General features: G+C 50.4%; 1 protein-coding gene across 3 annotated transcripts in view; it reads left to right on the forward strand.

The window, feature by feature from the left end:
* The window catches only part of LOC118212666 (mediator of RNA polymerase II transcription subunit 13-like), a 78,210-nt gene that overhangs the window by 9,034 nt on the left and 48,615 nt on the right, over positions 1-20,561 (forward strand). For all 3 annotated transcript variants that reach the window (XM_035390817.1, XM_035390818.1, XM_035390819.1), the window contains exon 2: positions 9,231-9,468. In XM_035390817.1, the coding sequence (XP_035246708.1) occupies positions 9,231-9,468 (238 nt within the window). The remainder of the gene's footprint in view (positions 1-9,230; positions 9,469-20,561) is intronic.

The raw sequence follows: 20,561 nt of genomic DNA on the forward strand, positions 1-20,561 counted from the left end.
TACATTGAAATATTTACAAAACGTTACATAAAATAACATTGTGATGAGAACTGGCCGTTCAGCCCAACAATGCTCACCATTTTCCTACCACTAAAGGGCACCTCCAGTAGTACTCAGTGTATAACCTAACATAATAAAAATCATATTCAGAAGCCTTTCTGGTTTGTAGAGTGTGTATTGTGGTAAGCTGCAGAGGGCAGCTGTTCTTCTTGAGGGAGTTTCTGTTTCCACTTGCAGTTCTGAAAGGAATTGCTAATTGGCAGTATTCTCCTCAGACTATTCTGCTCAGTGGGGGCACAGATTAGACCGCGCTCTTCCTGACGGACGATGTTTATGAAGCTTGTGTTGATATATGAAGCTTGTGTAGATACAGATGTATGAAGCTTGTATACGTGTATGAAGCTTGTGTACATGTATGAAGCTTGTGTAGATGTATGAAGTGTGTATGAAGATACATTTTTTCCACCAGTTGCCCTGGCTCAATCAACTGATTGTGTGTGTTTGGAAATAACAGTTCACTCATGGGTCAGACCACAGAAAAACATTTCATATGGAGACACGAGAGCAGTTTCCAGCTGTTACTAATGCGCTTATCAATACATTTTGCTGAAATGTCAGCTAATGCAAAAGATTAGATTAAATTAAGTAATCAAGGGCAGAAGCTGGTATTGAATTCGGAAATGGATACAGCCTACTTGCCCACCCCTGGATTAGGAGAGGGAGAAACAGCAGAGAGAGAGAGAGAGAAATGATGCTGAGAAATTTCCTTGTAATTTACGGTCAACAGAATAGACCCCTAAACCACTTGAAATGTTATCTTCCTCTCCGTAACCCTGGAGACAGAATCTTGAAAATTGAATAAGTTGCTGAAGTCTTACAGATGTTTTATGTTGCCTAGCAACAGTTTTTCTCTTCCCCCCCCCCCCTTCTCCTTTCCCTGCTGTTTCTTACCAGGCTGTCAGAGTTAATTAAGTTACATTGGGGGGGGGGGGGGGGGGCAGTGAGTAAGGCAGGAGAGTAGCAGGAGGCGGAGCTTAGTTATCCACACATTAATATTTCATTTTGCGGGGTACCCAGGGGGCCCAGTGTTGCTCCTCTGCTGAAGGGTGACCCTGGGCACTGTTAGCTTCTGCCTCTATGTGCTGCATGTGTGAATTGGGTTCTGGATTTGAACTGGACCCGAGGTTTGATCACAGGTTCTGAGGCTTGCTATGCATGGATTTCTTCCCATTTGACCCCACCCTAGCCTGCTTCTGTCAGGTGAGAGGTCAGAGGTTAATTGAAGCATTCTGCAGCAGAAGCCCTGCTTTGATTGGCTGGTTCAGCTGTCACTCCACCCCAGGCAGGTGTTGCACTGAAAGGGTTGGTCTCACTACTGCCCCCTAAAGGCCTGATCTAGCAGAGTGTTGGAAAGCCGCTGCCCCCCATTCGTCTCTATCCACCTCTCTCCATCTCTATCAGTTTTTATCTCTCTCTATCAGTCTATATCCATCTCTATCAGTCTCTATACATCTCTATCAGTCTACATCCATCTCTGTCAGTCTCACTCAGTCTCTATCTGTCTATATCCATCTCTATCAGTCTCTGTGAAGTAGTGATGTAATGTTTCACAGAGGGGGCAAGTGGAGTGTTGGCACAGAGTGTTTGACCTTTGGCCTTGGTAAGGCCTGTAAAATGCCTGACCATAGCGATGCAGAGCCTGGCCCTGATGCTGTGTTTGCATTTGGAATGAGATCCTTCCATGGTCATTGGGGACCTTGTGTTTGGCTTATTCAACAGTGTACGGATGCTGGATTTGTGTGTTTCTGTGTGAGATACAGACAGTGATCTGTATAAATGATGAGTGCTTACAGTCTGTTGTGCTGATCATGGGTGAGATCAGTCAGTGGACTGGTGAGATCAGTCAGTGGATCCAGGTGAGATCAGTCAGCAGATCCAGGTGAGATAAGTCAGTGGACTGGTGAGATAAGTCAGTGGATCCAAGTGAGACCAGTCTGGGGGTCAGTGCTGAGGCTGTGAAGGCCTGCAGTGAGAGTTGTGATTCTCTGGTCTGGTCTGTGCTATAAATGCGCACGCTATTAGCATTAATCTTATGCTTCTGCTTAGCGTTGCTTACACAATTATCCTTCAGGAAAGCGCGTAATCCTCTGGGAAATATGGCCGGCTTATGCAACAGCATCATATACTGCTTTGTGCTTCCCTCTCTAGCTGCGGCTCTCCCCCCGTTCCTTTCTCCGTTTCTGGCTGTTTCGCGGTCTTTCCCGCCCTTTGCGATGGTGACCCGTTTGGGGTTTGTGTCTTCGGAGAGCACGAACGCCTCTCTCGGGGCAGAATGGATCGCGCCGTGTTCTCTCAAGCCAGTTTCGCTGAGTTGAACTTGCACCCCAGGATGTTAAATCAGGTCCTCCAGGTGTCGCCCCGTGATTTAGACGCGCACGGAGGAGGCGCTCCTGCCTCCCTCCGCTCCCTGTAACCACCGGCGTTAAACAACCGAGCCGTCGGATGCTCTCTCTGTCGCTTCAAGTGCTGTTAAATCTTCACGACTTGGAGACCCGACCGTCTGCAGGGTCGAGTGTTGAGGCTCGGCCTCACACGGAAGGGCTTAGCCGCGTTCCGGGCGAAAGCGAGGTTGAGTCGAGGACACGCTTCCATGCCCGGGGGAGTCTCTGTGTTTGTGTGCGCGCGCGTGATTAAGTTCGGGGGCGAACTTGTGTCGCTACTCAGGCTTGCCGGTGGGTTAGCGGCCGACGTTCTCCCAGTGGACCGCTGTGTTTGCGGCGCTAGCCATCGTTAGCCAGTGTTAGCCAGCGCTAGCCATCGTTAGCCAGTGTTAGCCAGCCCTAGCCATCGTTAGCCAGTGTTAGCCAGCGCTAGCCATCGTTAGCCAGTGTTAGCCAGCGCTAGCCATCGTTAGCCGGTGTTAGCCAGCGCTCCAAAAAGCCTCGCTGTAGATCCGCGGGTTGGTCTGTGGTGCCGCTCGCTTCAAACTGACCTTTCATGTCAGTGTACGGGTCATGTGATCTGGCCTCAAACCCGGTGCCAGCCCTACGTGCTCTCAGTGGCCAGTGCTGGTGTTGCATCATCCTCTTGTACGGTGAGGGCCCATAACGATGGTGCTTATAGCCCGAGGAGGTGACCGAAGCTCAGTAAAAGCACGCGGTGTCAACGGATCGGGTTGGGGGGGGTGGCCAGGCTTCCTCGGTTACCCCTCCCAGGGGGCGCGGGGGATATTTTTAGGGGCAGATTACGGGCTGTGGGGCGGTTATATATCTCGGATTACGCTCGCGCTGTAATGGTGGCGTGAGGACTGTCACCACACCGCGCTTTCTCCTGTAGGGTACGCGACTCTCGAGGTAACAGCTGCACAAAGCCCCCCCCCCCCCCCCCCCCCCCAAAAAAAAAGTCATGGTCACATGTGCGCCGTGTTTGTGACCGTGATGTGACCTACCGCCCCACAACGACGCCCCCCTCCTGCCCCACTCACACTTACCACCCCACACACAGACCCTGAGAGAGAGAGAGAGAGAGGGAGGGAGAGAAGAGAGGGAAGAAGAGAGAGGGAGCAATAAAGAGAGAGGGATAGAGAGAGAAAAAGAAAGAAAGAGAAGAAGCTATGGAGCAAGAAAGAGAGGGAGAGGGAAACAGAGGGAGAGTAAAAGAAAAAGAAAGATGGGTAGTTCTTCAAAGCAGCGAAAGGACAAGTGAAAGTTTGACAGGCATGGAGTAACACAGGGCCACAGTGGTGGCCATTGGCTCCATCCGTCTCCTGGAAGCCATGCAGAAAGCTGCCACCTGAAACTGGAGCGTAATTTCTGAGCTTGGCTTTTTGTCTGAAGTCGCTTTCCCCGAATTGCCCTTCGTTAGAGTCCTGTGTTTGACTGTCTGGGGAGCACACTGTACGTTCCGTTATCTGATTACTATGGAGATGATCGTATTTAAATGTAAAGATTGCGCATCGAGAAAAGTATTTAAATTGTGAACTTACCCATTACATTACATTTGTTTAGCTGACGCTTTTATCCAAAGCGACGTACAATAAGTGCATACCGCGGGTCATTGGAGCGACTAAAAAACAGGTTCGATAAGGTACAATAATTATTTTGTAGTTATTCATAGCCATGAACACATTAAGTCCAGTTCACACAGTAAACATTACCCTGACCTGACCTATACTAAGTCTAAGTGAAACTAGGAGGCATGACAAGCTACAACATCAAGATAATGATACAAAGTATAATAAGTGCTGGATGGAGGTGCATGTAACAGTTATCCATCTGTATACACAGTGTATCTAAATGCACTCTCTCCTTACTATGTATTGCTCTATGTTCCTTTTCTCCCTGAAGTCATTTCATACGTGACAGGGAGGTTGGCCAAGCGGCTTTCTCATCTTCTGATGCAGAACATAAATGTGCTTCATTCTATCAAACAAATCTGAGAAAATGTCAGGCAGGGATTGACCCAGTCACCATCTCTCTCTCTCTCACATAACAAAAACTATAGCTTGTGGCCTTGTTAACAGAATTCAATGCTTTATAAATACTAATATATAAATATATAATGCAGTTGTTTCATAAAAGTAATCGGTGTTAATCAATAACAGAACAATTCAACCTGTTTCTGTGAATCGCCCAACCAGTTGACTCATGCTAATTAATTCAATTCGGGCAATTATCAGTGCTGCGCGGCGATTAGAATTATTAAGAGGTTCCTGAGTCCTCAAGTGCCCACTGTCATTATTTACCACTTTCCAGCCCACCCAAACATCCGCTCCACGGTGTCTGCGAGCTATTACCAATCCTGAAAAGAAGTAGACCAGACTATTGGAAGTGTTCGTAATTTTGCAAAGGTAGTTGAATTCGGAAAGCTGCAATTAAAACGGTCTGCAACCAAGCACAGTCCCCTGCAGTCATACAAAAGTTATGAAGTCTTTTATGATAAAATGTTACTCGGTCAAAAAGTTCAAAGGAATTAAGAAAGAATAATGTTGATTAAAAACTTATTTTAAGTCTTGCAGAGACTCAGGAGGTATAGTGGTGTTTTATTTCTATGGATTGAGTATTTCAGTTAAAGCAAAGCCCCCTGGGTAATCAGGGGCACTGGTGCATGCGGCCGGCCCCATAAAAGCCACTCATAAATTTGGCGTACCACCTGCTTTTGTAATTGGCTAATTAGCCAAATACACACGACCGGGCAGAGGTAGCCCACTTTTAGACCCGGGACGATCGTTTAATTCGGCCGCAAGGACAGGCGCACCCCCCCCCCCCGGTCGCTTTGATTGTCGCGCGGATCAAACCGTTGGACACGTTGGCTCGATCAGCGCAATTAAAGCCAGCAGCACACGCCCCACGCTGCGATGGAGTAGCGTAGCTCAGAGAGCTCAACGCTAATGCTAAGGGTTGATGAATGGACCCGGGCTTGCGCTAACGAAGCTGTGCGTAGCCTGAATGGCTCACAATGAGAGGCCTTCCTTCCTCAGAAGGTTGATGGGCTGGGTCTAAATAACCCCATTCCTGGGTGGCTCATTCGGTTAAGGGCGAACGCGCTGCGGTGTACGGACGAGCCTCACAGCCTCGCATCGAATCCGGACTGTGCCAGTGCCGACTGCGGCTGCTAGCTCCACAGGGCGACATGCAATTGCTGGTTGCATCGCCCAGGCTGGTGGGGGTCGGGGTCGGGGTCGGGGGGTTCAGTTGGTTTAGGGATCTGCGTTTCCTTGCAATTAAGTGACCGCCACTGGTCGATCAGGTGCCTGCGGGCTACGTGTTAGAGCTGCATGTGAAAGGTCTTCCTCCGACTCCACAGCAGTGATGGGAGAGGCTAGGCTTCCAATAATTATGGGCAGAGAACAGTGATTGACTGTGGAAAGAAAGCTGATTTGATTGGCTCGTGTCAGTTTTTAAGAGTTGATTGATTGCCTGGACTCACCGTCTCATTGGTAGCATACAGCCTCATAGCTACCGTGATAGCATATTTATTTTACTCAGTGTTATACGTGGGACAGCCTGGCAGGGTGTGTGGTGGATGGGGCCTGATACAGTGCTAAGATACTCTCGTGACACACCTGGTCTTGTCCCCAGCCCTGTAAAAAAAAAAAAATCTGTGCCCTTCAAGCAAGGCCTGTTCTCTGGGTAGATTCTGTACTGATTCGCTGATCTGTCTCGTAAGGATCAGATGGCATTATTTGTTAGGGCGTACGTTGGTATCCTGCAGTCCCCAGTTGCTTCTCGTCATCCCGTGAGGTGAACCCTGTCGACTGAAGCCCTCCTTCTCCGGTTGGCGCATGAGCAGGTCATTTATTTATTTTCGGTCCAGATTCCTGGGCTGTCGCTTGCCTCCACTCGGCTGACCCAACAGGACCTGCCTCTCAGGACATCCGAACAGACCAAATCACAGGATTTGAGAAGAAAACGTATTTCATCTTTAAAAAAAAAAAAAAAAAAATTTTTTAAGTCTAGTCATCAGTGACTATATCCATCCATCCATTTTCTATACCCGCATATTCCTGGTCAGGGTCGCGGGAGGCGCTGGAGCCTATCCCAGCATGCAGTGGGCGAGAGGCAGGAATAGGCCTACATCCTGGACAGTGTGCCGGTCCATCACAGGGAGCGACAACACTGTTGGGTAAATTTTACCATCTTGGTAAAATCAGCAGCATCAGTAGCTAAGATGGAAGCAAACCTGGGCAGGTGAATGCTTGGTTGAGGGGCCTGGGCTCTCTCCGCTGCCTGCAGGTTTGAGGGTGCGGCGCCTTCTTCGCGGACGCGATCACGTGACGCTTCCTGGCCTACGGCCGACGGCAACCGTTAACGGTCGAGTCGGATGACCTCTTTAGGAGCGCGCTCGCGCTCGTTACCTCCCGAACGAGCGCCCGCGTCCTGAGACGGTCGGGCCCGTGAGCCGCCAACGAGGAAATCGTCAGGGAACAAAAAAAAAAAAAACACCCCGCTTCGCTGTCTGGCATTGCGCCGAGGACCGCTATCTCTTTAGCGGGTTAACGCGGCGCCGGGCTGTAGCCGCTAATGCGCAGGTGAGGCTTCGGCAGTGTTTCAGCGCGGGGGGGGGGGGGGGGTTCTGCGCCGTCGGGAGAGTCGAGGCTCAGGTGCGGGCGGCTCTTAGGAAACTCCAGCGCGCATCGGCGCTCCGTCTCCGTGTCGTCTCAGGTGAGAGATTTCTCGCCGCCGCCGCCGCCGCCGAGTTATTATCCGGCTGCGGATGCCGGGGCCCGGAGGTGTCATCTCAGCCCTCCCTCCGCGGAAGGGAAAGGGGGGGAAGTGCGCGAGACAGCCCCGGCCTGCTAAACGTCGATAACGCGGCGTAGCGCGCTTAACTAAGGCGCGGAGTTCCGCGCTACGGTAACGTGTTAAAAAACGTCAGACGATAGAGTCGGGTCGCGGACGTGATACCCCCAACAAGCGATCATCCTGTCAGGAAGGGGAACCGCTGCTGTAGACCGGGGGGGTTAGATTGACAGCTGGACGCCATGCACACGCGCACGTAGGGGACATAGTGGGCAGCTTTCCACTGCATCGGGGACAGGGGCGGGATTAGGAGGTAACAAGGTGTAACTGCAGTGATGGAAGACGGTATTCGATACAAACTAGCGGTCAGATTTTAATCTGTTATTCAGACCGGGCGTTTATATCGCCTGATCGGGGCCCACGAACTGGACCTGTACGAAACAATTGGAAAACCTGACATTCCAGTCAGAAACTGGTCACCTGGCAACCCTTCTGTTACAGACGTAATTAGCTGCAGCCAGGCCCATGTTAGCGCTGACTGAGTCTGCTCAGACAGGACTCTCTTTCACCCCGTTCTTCCCCAGGGAAGCTGGGCTTCAACCGAAGAGCCCCTCGGATTCCCACTGCTTCGCACTTTACATTGGAGCCGCTAACCAGGCGTTCTTACCACGAGCGACTTGCGCGGCTAACGTTATTTACACACAACCCATTTATACAGCTGGATTCAGGTTGAGTGTCTTTACTCAAGGGTACTGTGGCAGTGCCCCTCCTGGGGGGTCATACCCACGAGCTGGGGGGGGGGGGTCACAATCCCCGTACCCTGCTTAGCATTACGGTACACGGCTGCATCAGCTCTTCCCCACAGCGATCCAGCTCCCACAGTCAGAATGTGCCTCCCCCAGTCAAACTCCTGTAGTACACTGGAGAAGTCACTGGCTCACAGTGAGAGTGGGGTGTGTGTGTGGGGTCTGTGCAGGGTGTGTGTGTGGGTTATGTGTGGGGTGTGTGTGTGTGGGGTCTCTGCAGGGTGTGTGAATGGGTTATGTGTGGGGTGTGTGAATGGGTTATGTGTGTGGTCTGTGTGTGTGTGGGGCCTGTGCTGGATCTGTGAATGGGGTATGTGTGGGGTGTGTGAATGGGTTATGTGTGTGGTGTGTGAATGGGTTATGTGTGTGGTGTGTGTGTGTGTGGGGCCTGTGCAGGATCTGTGAATGGGGTATGTGTGGGGTGTGTGAATGGGTTATGTGTGTGGTGTGTGTGTGTGTGGGGCCTGTGCAGGATCTGTGAATGGGGTATGTGTGAGGTGAGTGTGTGTGTGTGTGTGTGGGGCCTGTGCAGGATCTGTGAATGGGGTATGTGTGGGGTGTGTGAATGGGTTATGTGTGTGGTGTGTGTGTGTGTGGGGCCTGTGCAGGATCTGTGAATGGGGTATGTGTGAGGTGAGTGTGTGTGTGTGTGTGTGGGGCCTGTGCAGGATCTGTGAATGGGGTATGTGTGGGGTGTGTGTGAATGGGGTATGTGTGGGGTGTGTGAATGGGTTATGTGTGAGGTGTGTGTGAATGGGGTATGTGTGGGGTGTGTGAGTGTGCTTGGGGGCGTGTGCTGTAGGGCGTACCGATGAGGCGTGCGTGCTTCAGGCTTGCAGAGTGTTTGTGGTGTAAAAATCGGTGATTACACATCGGACACAAAGGATGTGAAACGTGCCCCCTGTGCAGCTGTGAAATGGTGCCCTGTGGAAGATGGCCGATCGATGTCTGGCGTCCTCCACCTGTGCTGTTGTGCATCTTACCCTTATGTGAGGCAGACAGTCTGAGCTGGCCCAGCTTTGACCGCACGCTGTATTTCAGCTCTACCGTCAGCGCCGCTGTCTCTCATTGGCTCCTCTGGGTGGAATTAGCGCTGCTTCTGTATCTCTGATTGTTCTGGTGCCTCAGATAAGAAGCTCCGCCCCTAACCCCTCCCCCTCTCTCCCTTCCTTCTCCCCTGCAGGCGGAGCTGACCGGCATCAAATGGCGGCGCTACGGGTTCCGCGGGGGGGGCGGGTGCGGCCCGGTCATCTCGGCGCCGGCCCCGGATGACCCCATCCTGCGGAGCTTCACCCGCTGCGTGCGGGCCAACCTGCTGTGCGTGTGGCGCCGCGACGTACGCCCCCACGCCAAGGAGCTCTGGATCTTCTGGTGGGGGGAGGAGCCTAACCTGGCCGACGTCATCCACCGCGAGCTGGAGGGTGAGTGCGGGGAGGGCAGGGTGGGGGGGGGTGTGTGTGTGTGGGGAGCGGGGGGCGGGGGGCGGGGTCGGTGGGTGTGTGTGGGGAGCGGGGGGCGGGGGGTTGGGGTTTAGCGGAAGTGTCCGCCGTGTATCCGTTCCCGCGGCGGCGGCGTGGGTTTGGCGGAACTCTCCGGAACTCTCCGGAAGCGGCGGATTTGGAGTGGATTCGGCTCTGTGGGTTCTTCTTGGCGGCCGGCCCTCCTCTGAGTGTTTATCGGGTGGCGGTGTCTCACCTGAGAGAGGCGCAGTCAGCACTATCCCGCCCTATTTATAGAAACATTTGCATTATCTGGCCGGGCTCACGCAGAGAGAGACGTGCGCCATGTTGATTCAGCTGGGAAAAGAGAGCGCAAGAACTGACGGAGGAAGAGGAGGAGGAGGAGGAGGGGGGGGAGTCGGGACACAGAGGAAGAGAAAATAGGCGAGTGGTTGAGGAGGGGGGGTGGAGATAAGAGAGAGAAGACGGATGGATAGTGTAGAAGGAGAAGAGAGCAGCGCCTCTCCTCCTTTTCTTTCCCTCCCCGCGGCGGTTCCTGCTCGCTCTTTCTGTGGGCGTGCCGCTCAGAGCTCAGACCTGTTTAACCCTCAGGACGCGGCCGCTCGTTACCTTACCCCCATTGTGTCCTCGGAACCTGTTTTTCTGTTGCCGCGGCCCGGATGAGCAATTGCTGTCGCTGCGGCATGTGATGTAAGGGCAGCCACACCGCTGTGGTGTGTGATGTAAGGGCAGCCACACCGCTGTGGTGTGTGATGTAAGGGCAGCTGTGGTGTGTGATGTAAGGGCAGCCACACCGCTGTGGTGTGTGATGTAAGGGCAGCTGTGGTGTGTGATGTAAGGGCAGCTGTGGTGTGTGATGTAAGGCAGCAGTGGTGTGTGATGTCAGGGCAGCCACACCGCTGTGGTGTGTGATGTAAGGGCAGCTGTGGTGTGTGATGTAAGGGCAGCTGTGGTGTGTGATGTAAGGCAGCAGTGGTGTGTGATGTCAGGGCAGCCACACCGCTGTGGTGTGTGATGTAAGGGCAGCCACACCGCTGTGGTGTGTGATGTAAGGGCAGCCACACCGCTGTGGTGTGTGATGTAAGGCAGCAGTGGTGTGTGATGTAAGGCAGCTGTGGTGTGTGATGTAAGGGAGCCACACAGCTGTGGTGTGTGATGTAAGGCAGCTGTGGTGTGTGATGTAAGGCAGCCGCACAGCTGTGGTGTGTGATGTAAGGCAGCTGTGGTGTGTGATGTAAGGGCAGCCACACCGCTGTGGTGTGTGATGTAATGCAGCTGTGGTGTGTGATGTAAGGCAGCCGCACAGCCGTGGTGTGGGCTGGAGAGTTGGACTGCAGGGGCTAACAGCTCGTCCTGCTGCGCCGGACTACAGATAGCTTTCATATCGTGCCGCGCGGTCGCTAGCAGGACACGCTACCTTTTTTTGTCTCTGCGTTTTTACAACCAAATGAAAATGAGCCGTTCTGGAAAGCGTTTTCGAGGAATTCAAAAAAGTACCGTAATTCCCCAGTTAACTATCATAACCTGCAACATCAATCCAGAAAAATACTGACATTTGACAAATTACAGTCTGAAAATTAATTATACCTTCAGATGTGCAACTTCGCAGGAAATTGTAAAACACTGCGTATTACGAATTATGGGAAATGTTATTTGAAATGATATCAAAATGAATGAATTGGTTGAGCCGGTTAATCGGGGTCACTGTAGTTCAGAGTTTGCTGGTGAGTTTATCTGTGGGCGGCGCAGGCTTTCTGAATCAGCACTGTGGAGCTATGGCAAACATACCAGGCCTGGTTTTATGTTGCTTTGGCCCTGGTGCACACTGGGATTGCATGAGAACTGGACAGGCTCTGATGTAGTGACGTAATGAGTGTGGGGGTTAGGGTGGGGAGGGGGGGTGGGGTAAAATTTGCTTGCGTTCGGACCCTCCATTTGTGCTGTGCCGTGGCCATTTTGTGTCTAGCTTGTGCAGAAGACAATTGTAATGCGTAAGTGAATTTTTTTTGGGGGGGCGCGCATTTTTACGTCCTCTTTGTGTGGCGTTCTATGGCATCACAGAGTGGGGGGACGGTCTGGATTAAGGAGGGGCCCAGCCCCGCCCGCCTGCCCCCCCTTACCCCCCCCCCCCAGCGGAGACTGACAGGTGCTTTTATCTACTGATGAGCCTGCCTCCTCCCCCCCCTCCCATCCCCCCAGAGCGCTCCTCTGCACAGAGACGTCTCTCTCACAAACCCTGGGAAGCAAAGGTCAGAGGTCACCGAGCCCTCGACAAAGACCTCATTACGTTGTGATGGGGGGGTGGGCAGACATGGGGCTAGAGCTGATTCTGAGAAGCAGAATTATTTAAATGGGACACGGGGACTTGTGTTTGGCATTAGATTATTCCCCTGACCCGGTCTGGCGGGGACCTTCGGGGAATGGAAGGTGTGCGTGACACTTGAACATTTGTACATGAGCAGAAGCTATACTGTCTTGTACTATAAGCTATACTGAAAGTACCTGTAATTTCCTGTATTAGTACATAAAGTACTGGTAATTTACTCTATTAGTGCTTGAAGCACCTGGAATTTTCTCAGTTAGTACGTAAAGTACCTGAGATTTATTGTATTAGTACCTAAAGTACCTCTAATTTCCTGCATTAGTGCTTAAAGTATCTGTGAAAATGGGCTGTTGGTGTCATTTTCCAGATCTCCTGGTTTCTTAACCCATTTCTGTTAGGAATGACTGAACTATTTGCTGAAATGGGGATTTAAATGTTAAAGATTATTTTGCTAATCTTTGCATTGGTGATGGCGTTGAGTGCATTTCTTAAGATCATCGCTACACCTGCATATTGCTTTTGTGATTGCGCTTCCCCTTATCAGCAGTAATTGGATTGCTGCGCCGCGTATATTGACCGCATAATCATGTACTGTGCCTGGCTGACGGTAAATGAGATTCCTAGCCAGGGTAATACTGCGCCAAAAAACAGACTGCCTGAGAAGAGAAGAGAGCTTCTTATTGTGAGCTGAAGCATTTTGCTTATTGTAGGAAAACCCCCCAAAAATTAAGGCAGTCGGCTAAAATAATGTGTTTTTGTAAATAATGAGCGGAGTTTTTAGGCATTTTCATTCATCATCGCGTTCATTTCTTGCCTTTTAAAACAAAAAATTGCACACAAAAAAACGTTTTTAAAAAATGTATATTTAGATAAGTGTTTCAGTAAACAATAAAAATTAAATACAATTGTGTTGTTGTGGTCTGAACAGCTCAGCTTAGCCTGTTGGTGCTAAACGCCCCTGGAGAACTCCCTCATCAATGCATTAACAGGACAGATGCCAGAATTCCCCGGAGAAATGCTTCACCGTTACATTTCAAGGAAAGCTGCGTAATTGCGTTAGCGGAACAGCTCTGCCGATTTTCTCGTGAAGCTGCGGCGCCCTTCAAAAGCCAATCTGGCGAAGTCAAATTTCAGTCGACCGCAGCTCACGATTAAGCAATAAATATTAAATCAAGCAGGCGATGTCCTTGTTTGTTTGTTTAGCTACGAACAGGACCATAGGAAAAGGAACTCGACCTTCTGAATTGCAGTCGCCTTTCCCCCCCTATGCAGCTGATATGAAAGCTGTAGCAGTCTGACTCTGCCAGAGCCTGAATGTATGTTGCGTTGTAACCAAAGGAAGTGACGTTGGTCATTGATCTGCTTGCGGCTGAATATTCTGAATTTATATAGGTAAATGAAAGTTTGCTATGTTTTAGTATAATGACATTAGTATTTTAAAAAATCACTGTATGTTAATATCACAGAAGTTCCTAACCGTGTTTAACCGTTAAACGTTCCATTTATTTTTCACATCCTTACTTGTCGTAATTAAGTGGCCTAGTTTTCCCTCAGGAGAACCTCATTGTAACGAGGGGTTAGAAAAATCCCGCTCTTAAATTGTTCATGCCTTAATTGGCTTGTCCTATACTTTGTATCAGTGGGGGATTAAGGAATTGACCAAAGGTCACACAGTCACACGTGGTAACGTTACCGCTGTGTTCTATTCCCATAATGCCTTGCCCGACGTACGGAGAGTGACCGTTAGCCTGAACAGGGCCTCCAGAGATCCCGTATTCATTCGAGGAATCGAAACGCAAGTCAGTTTTTAGGACAGAGCGCGCCACACGAACGGCGTGTAGTCCAGACTCCGTGCGTAACGCACACTTGAGAACACACCACCAGAGGCTCCTTCCAATCAACCTCCAGCGACAGCGCCTTAAAGTTTACTGAACACTCGAAACCTCTCAAGTCGGAATTGGCGAAGAGCGAAAATGATTTATCTTCCCTCCGTAAAGAGAGACTGGCAGACTTAGCGGCCGCCGTTTGTGGCGGAAAGAAAGGTCGACGGTGGCCATGCCGGTCGCAGTAGACCGCCGCGTCGGCAGCAACCCGCCAACTAAGCTCCCCCCCCCCCACCCCCCGCCTGTCAGAGTCTCTTTTTCATTCTTCACTCTCTTTCTCTTCATCCTCTTCCTGCTTGCCGAGGCCTTGATTGGCGGCGCTTTGAGCCCCTGATGGGAGACGGAGGCTCCGCCCCTTAGCGCAGCGGGCCGTTATCATTGGCCCGATGTCGAATGCGTGGACTGTTTACGCACCCGGCCCTGTGCAAGTCCGCCGCCTCTCCCCCGGGTCCTAAACCCGTGTGCGGCGTTCGATAACGCGGCCTAGCCTATAAAATAAGCCTTTTTTTATAAAAAGGTTTCAAAACTGAGAGGGGGAGTGTGATATAAGGCTGTGTCAGGGGAGGTAGGCCGTCACCGATTGTGGTTATTGTAGTATTACTGCAGTATTACGCAATGTTTTGGAAACTCTTGCTTTTTAAATGGCAGTATTACTGCAGTCATAGTGCAGTGGTGCTACTCCTCGTGCGGTACTCCTGAAGTAGAACTCTCTTGTGCTGCATTTTAACTTGCGTTGTACTTCAGTTAAATGACGGTGTAACTTTGCAGCAATTTTTTGTTAGAGGTGTAATATGTGTACCAGACCTGGGTCAAGTACGTATTTGTTTTGGATTCAGATACTTTTCTGTGCTCTATTGATCTTGCCTGGTGTAATCGGGCCTGCCAGTATGACCAGAAGGCAGGGTTTGCACTCTTTGAGAGTATTTCATTGGTTCCAATACACCAGACAAGATCAGTAAAGTGTAGAAAAGTATTTGAATCCAAAACGAATACGTATTTGACCCAGGTGTGATGTGTACAAATGCACCATAGAGTGTCGGGTCCTCCTCACGTTTAGCAGAGCGCGCTCGCATGCGTCAGCGCTTTTCACCATGAACACCGGCGCCTGCGTGGTGAGCACACTAACGCAGCGAAGACAGGGGCCTAAAAAACGTGTTCATGTGGTTCATGTCTGGATGTTCTGAAGGCCCTGGGGATTATGGGTAATGATAAGCATGGAGGGTGGCTGGAAGGCCCCCCCCCCCACCTTGACATGGGGGGGAGGACGTGTCTTCACTCAGGTAATTTTGGGTGTCTTTCAATTATTGTGTTATTATTTATGCGTCGCGTGAGATTTCCCAGAATGCAGTTGTTGTAGGGGCGGGGCTGAGGCATAGAGGCACCTGTCCTGTCAGCCTTCCTTCTCTCACCTTCTCAAACCACAATCCTCCAGTCCAGCACATTCCCTGTGTCTTTTATCACAGAGTAAACTGACATTGTTGACTCAACAAAGCGAACTGAAAAATCAACAAAGCAAAGTGGCCTCCGTAGCATTTGTCTATATTATAGCAAGCCACACCAGAAAAAATGAACAAACAATGTGACAGTTTTATTACCCTGAGCAGCTTAGATAAAGATGATAGTAGCAATATAAAGTAAGATAAAGCAGGGAACAAATTTCATTAAAAAATATAATGGCAACAGTAGTAACCATGAAAGTACAACTGATTCTTGTAATTAACAACATTGACTAAAGATGATCTAATTAGCATTAATGGCAGAAGGGGTGATTATCTATGATTTGATGGATTGTGGATATGTACGAGACATTTATACCATAACCCTGCCCGTCCAGGTGAAGGAACATTCGGGAGATTTAATATTTTACTCAATCTCTGCATGAGGTTTCAGTGTGTATGAGGTTTCAGTGTGTCTGAGGTTTCAGTGTGTCTGAGGTTTCAGTGTGTATGAGGTTTCAGTGTGTGAGTTTTCGGTGTGTTTTGTTTTCAGTGTGTCTGAGGTTTCAGTGTGTTTTGGTTTCAGTGTGTGTGAGGTATCAGTGTGTTTTGGTTTCAGTGTGTCTGCGATTTCAGTGTGTTTTGGTTTCAGTGTGTCTGCGATTTCAGTGTGTTTTGGTTTCAGTGTGTCTGAGGTTTCAGTGTGTTTTGGTTTCAGTGTGTCTGAGGTTTCAGCGTGTTTTGGTTTCAGTGTGCATGAGGTTTCAGTGTGTTTTGGTTTCAGTGTGTCTGAGGTTTCAGTGTGTTTTGGTTTCAGTGTGTCTGAGGTTTCAGCGTGTTTTGATTTCAGTGTGTCTGAGGTTTCAGCATGTTTTGGTTTCAGTGTGCATGAGGTTTCAGTGTGTCTGAGGTTTCAGTGTGTGTGAGGTATCAGTGTGTTTTGGTTTCAGTGTGCATGAGGTTTCAGTGTGTCTGAGGTTTCAGTGTGTTTTGGTTTCAGTGTGTGTGAGGTATCAGTGTGTTTTGGTTTCAGTGTGTCTGCGATTTCAGTGTGTTTTGGTTTCAGTGTGTCTGAGGTTTCAGCGTGTTTTGGTTTCAGTGTGTCTGAGGTTTCAGTGTGTTTTTGTTTCAGTGTGTCTGCGATTTCAGTGTGTTTTGGTTTCAGTGTGTCTGAGGTTTCAGTGCGGTTCATGAGTTTTTGCAGGAAGTGTGTTAATTTCGCAGCCGTCCTCCATCCTGCCCCGTTGGCGAGAGCGTTTCGTGAGGGCGTCAGGTGCACCCCTGTTCTCTCTCTCCACGTGACAGGTCTGTTGTCACCCCGCTGACGTTCAGGGAGCTGCTTCGTTTCTCTCGCTCCAGGGATGTTCAGGCATGTGTGTGTTCACTTTTTTTAATGGCGCTGTAACAATTAAGTTAGCGTAGCGAATCCGTCACCCTGTCCTAGTTTTCCAAATAGGAACTCGTGGTTTCAGTATTTGGTGCGATTCTCGCCCGGAGCTACAATTAACATCATCAGGTAGTTACTGAAATTCGGGACTGGCTGAGCTGACTGCGACACGTTAGTCTGGGCTCGCCGTCTGTTCTCCGGAAAACCGAGAAGAATTCAGTTCCCTTGTAAGGTGAAACGGCGCAATGCGTGTGGGAACCTGCGTGGTTTCATGCAACTGAAGCTACGCGTTTACCGACGGCGAAACGTTCACGCTCCGATGGACTTCTGCTCCGTCTTCCGTATCTTCGACGTGACGCAGAACCTCGGTGGCGTAGACGCCGTTTTGGACCAGGTTTTCTAGAGCAAACGTGTTGTTTTAAGGGAGCACGTGCTCTTAAGCCATAGACTAATGTAGTGCATTAACTGCCTAGGCTCCCAGACGCACTGATTGTTGGGTGCAGGTGCTCATAATTTATTGTTTTGTTTGAGCGCTGCACAGTACTGGCTCCGCTTAAGTGCATGATTTCCGTTTCCATGTGAGTTTATGGCGCGTGCAGTCTCCAGTCTCACAGCGTGTTGGATTTAGTGCATGCAGTCTTGCAGCATGTTGGATTTAGTGCATGCAGTCTTGCAGCACGTTGAATTTAGTGCATGCAGTCTTGCAGCATGTTGAATTTAGTGCATGCAGTCTTGCAGCAGTGTGTAGGATTTAGTGCATGCAGTCTTGCAGTGTGTTGGATTTAGTGCATGCAGTCTTGCAGCAGTGTGTTGGATTTAGTGCATACAGTCGTGCAGTGTGTTGGATTTAGTGCATGCAGTCTTGCAGTGTGTTGGATTTAGTGCATGCAGTCGTGCAGTGTGTTGGATTTAGTGCATGCAGTCGTGCAGTGTGTTGGATTTAGTGCATGCAGTCGTGCAGTGTGTTGGATTTAGTGCATGCAGTCTTGCAGCGTGTTGGATTTAGTGCATGCAGTCTTGCACTGTGTTGATTTAGTGCATGCAGTCTCGCAGCATGTTGGATTTAGTGCATGCAATCTTGCAGTGTGTTGGATTTAGTGCATGCAGTATTGCAGTGTGTTGGATTTAGTGCATGCAATCTTGCAGTGTGTTGGATTTAGTGCATGCAGTCGTGCAGTGTGTTGGATTTAGTGCATGCAGTCGTGCAGTGTGTTGGATTTAGTGCATGCAGTCGTGCAGTGTGTTGGATTTAGTGCATACAGTGGATTTAGTCTCGCCCTGCCATCATATCAAACCCCTGGTTTCATAGACGGTAAGTGAGATGAAATTATGGAATAAGAAATCAGCTGTGTGTGTATTGACTCAGCATCGATGGCTCTACAGAGCTATGTTGTCCGTTTCGGCATTAGGCCCACACAAGAGCATTTACTCAGCTGTAATCTTCCAGAATGTACACAGTCTACTGTTCCCAGCTCACAGTCATGCAGAGCTTTAGTTTCAAAACCTGGTCTATCACTAGCAGCACTGTCTGTCCGGAGCCCAGGTATGACAATGCTGGTCCAGTATATCCAGAACCTTCTTCTGCAAGTCAGAGCAAAACCGGAACCAGAAGTATCATCACCTTTTCCAGTCAGTATTTATGTTACGGGCATTTAGCAAATGCTCTTATCCAGAGAGACTTACACATGCATTTTTTCCATGGCGCGCAGGAACTGACGCCGTGGGCTATGCATGGCAAATTGTGGTCACTCACTCACTCACGGACGACCTTTGAGGGACGTTTTGTGGGACGCAGGTGGTGCCAGCTAAAATGTGTCTGCGGAAGCGAGTTGCACCGTGGGTGTGGACGGTGTGGACGGTTACGTGCTTGTTCTACATAGCATGCATTTACACAGCGGGATGTGTGAAGCAATACAGGTTGAGCACTTTGCACGAGGGTGCAACGGCAGCATCGTACCCAGGAATCAGACCTGTGACCTTACGGTCACAAGACCAGCTCATTACCCCTTATGCTACCCTGCCACCCCCAGTGAAATATCTGCCACCCACAGATATTTATGTGCCCAAGTGCAGACGATTGCTGAAGCATCATGGCTTTGTGGACTGAGGGGCTTCACAAAACACAACCAGCACTGAGGCCCTGTGTTACTGTATGGCTGTCAGACTTTCACCTGTGGCAGTGTCTGAAATTCATGGATTTCACAAAAGACCTTCCTTTTGCATGTTTGAAGAACTACCTATCTTTCTTTTTGCTCTCCCCCCTCTCTTTCCCCTCTCTCTCCCCCTCTCTCTTACTCTCTCCCTCTCTCTTACTCTCTCTCTCCCTCCCCCTCTCTCTGTCCCTCCATGTCTTGCTCTCCCTCTCCCCCTCTATCTCTCTCCCTCTGTCTCTCCCTCCCCCCTCTCTCCTCCTCTCTCCCTCCCTCTCCCCCTTTCTCCCTCTCTCTCTCTCTCTCTCTCCCCTCTCTCCCTCTCCACCCTACTCACTCCCCCCTCTCTTGCTGTCTCTCTCGCTCTCTCTAGCAGCCTAAAGCAGAGCCATTGTTTTCAGTGATCTCACTGCCATACATCACAGGCTAAATTTAGCCTCTGTGCTAATCAATGGCTGGAGGAGCGATGGAAGAAACGGCAAGGCAGCCTCTTCCCTCTGCTGCTTCCAATCTCCACCTTCCAGTCTCCTCCTTCCAGCCTCCTCCTCCCCCCTCTGCCCGCTTCCAGCCTCTTCCTTTTCCCTCCTTCCAGCCTCCTCCTTTTCCCTCCTTCCAGCCTCCTCCTCCTCCCTCCTCCTCCCCCCTCTGCTGTTTCCAGTCTCCTCCTTCCCCCTCTCCCTCCTCCGTCCCCCCTGACCGCGTTTGGACGCTCAGCCCACAGCGTTCTGTCTGATCTGACAGAAATCCACTTGTGGAGGAAGGTGTCACCTCTGTGTGGCTCAGACGAAACTGCAGAGGGTGAACAGACAGGTCTTGTTGTCCTTTTTTCTCTCAGTTTTTTCTCTATCATGTTGTATTGGGTAATACAGAAAGAACTGAGTCACACACACTCAAGCAAACGCACAAGCACACATGCACATATGCATAAACACACACTCACACATGCACGCACGCACACATACGTGCACACGCGCAGACACACACACAGACACACTCACCCACACACGCATAAACACACACACACATACTTGAACTTGACAACAACAAAAAAAACCATAAAAGAAACATGTTAGTTGTAACCTGTGATTGTAAGCATTTTATTTGTGAACAGATCATCCAGTGTGTTAAGAGGAAAATGTAGGTGCTCATTAAGAGAGAGTTGGGGGTGTGGTCTCGGAATGGAGGCGGGATCAGTGAATGAAGGCGGGGTCAGGGGAAAGGTGAAAAGGAGGTCATGCTGGCTGGAGTGGGGCGTCTAAGAGGGCACGCCCGCGGAGCCTCTGGACACACGTGACGGGAGGACGGGGGGAGGGGCGTGACATCACCGCTTGTCACCGCTGCGTCAGAGCGGGCAGATTGGGAGTAAGCTCCGCCCGCCCGCTGCGCGCTCGGTCACGCGGGACCAGAGAGAGGCGGAGTCCGGCGGCGGGCTGAAATAGGGAGTTTTGTGGCATGGTGCTTGTCGTAAGGGGGGCGGAGTCTCACTGGGGTCAGCAAAGGTCAGCGGTGGAGCGGGAAGTGGTCGGAATGCCTGGATTGTGAATTGCACAGATGTTCTGACGAGCACTGAGGGGACGGTAGACATCCAGCTGTTTTGTCAATCTTTATGTTGGAGCACAGTAAAGACGCAAACAAGCCAAACTGAAGTCGTTGAATCGGGTTTTTAAAGGCACCCGGGGTACGCTTATAGCTTCCAGCCGAACGTGTTCCTCTCTCAGATTAATTTCTCTTTTACGCGATTTGTTAATTTTTCTATCGCTCCTTGGTGAGGAATTGAAGCTGGTGCATCGTGGCCCGGGCTGCCAGGTGTGGCGTAAAACCTCGTTCCTCGGGCTGCCAGGTGTGGCGTAGACCTCGTTCCTCGGGCTGCTGAAA

This window comes from Anguilla anguilla, chromosome 14, assembly GCF_013347855.1.
Source record: "Anguilla anguilla isolate fAngAng1 chromosome 14, fAngAng1.pri, whole genome shotgun sequence".
Taxonomy (NCBI): Eukaryota; Metazoa; Chordata; class Actinopteri; order Anguilliformes; family Anguillidae; genus Anguilla; species Anguilla anguilla.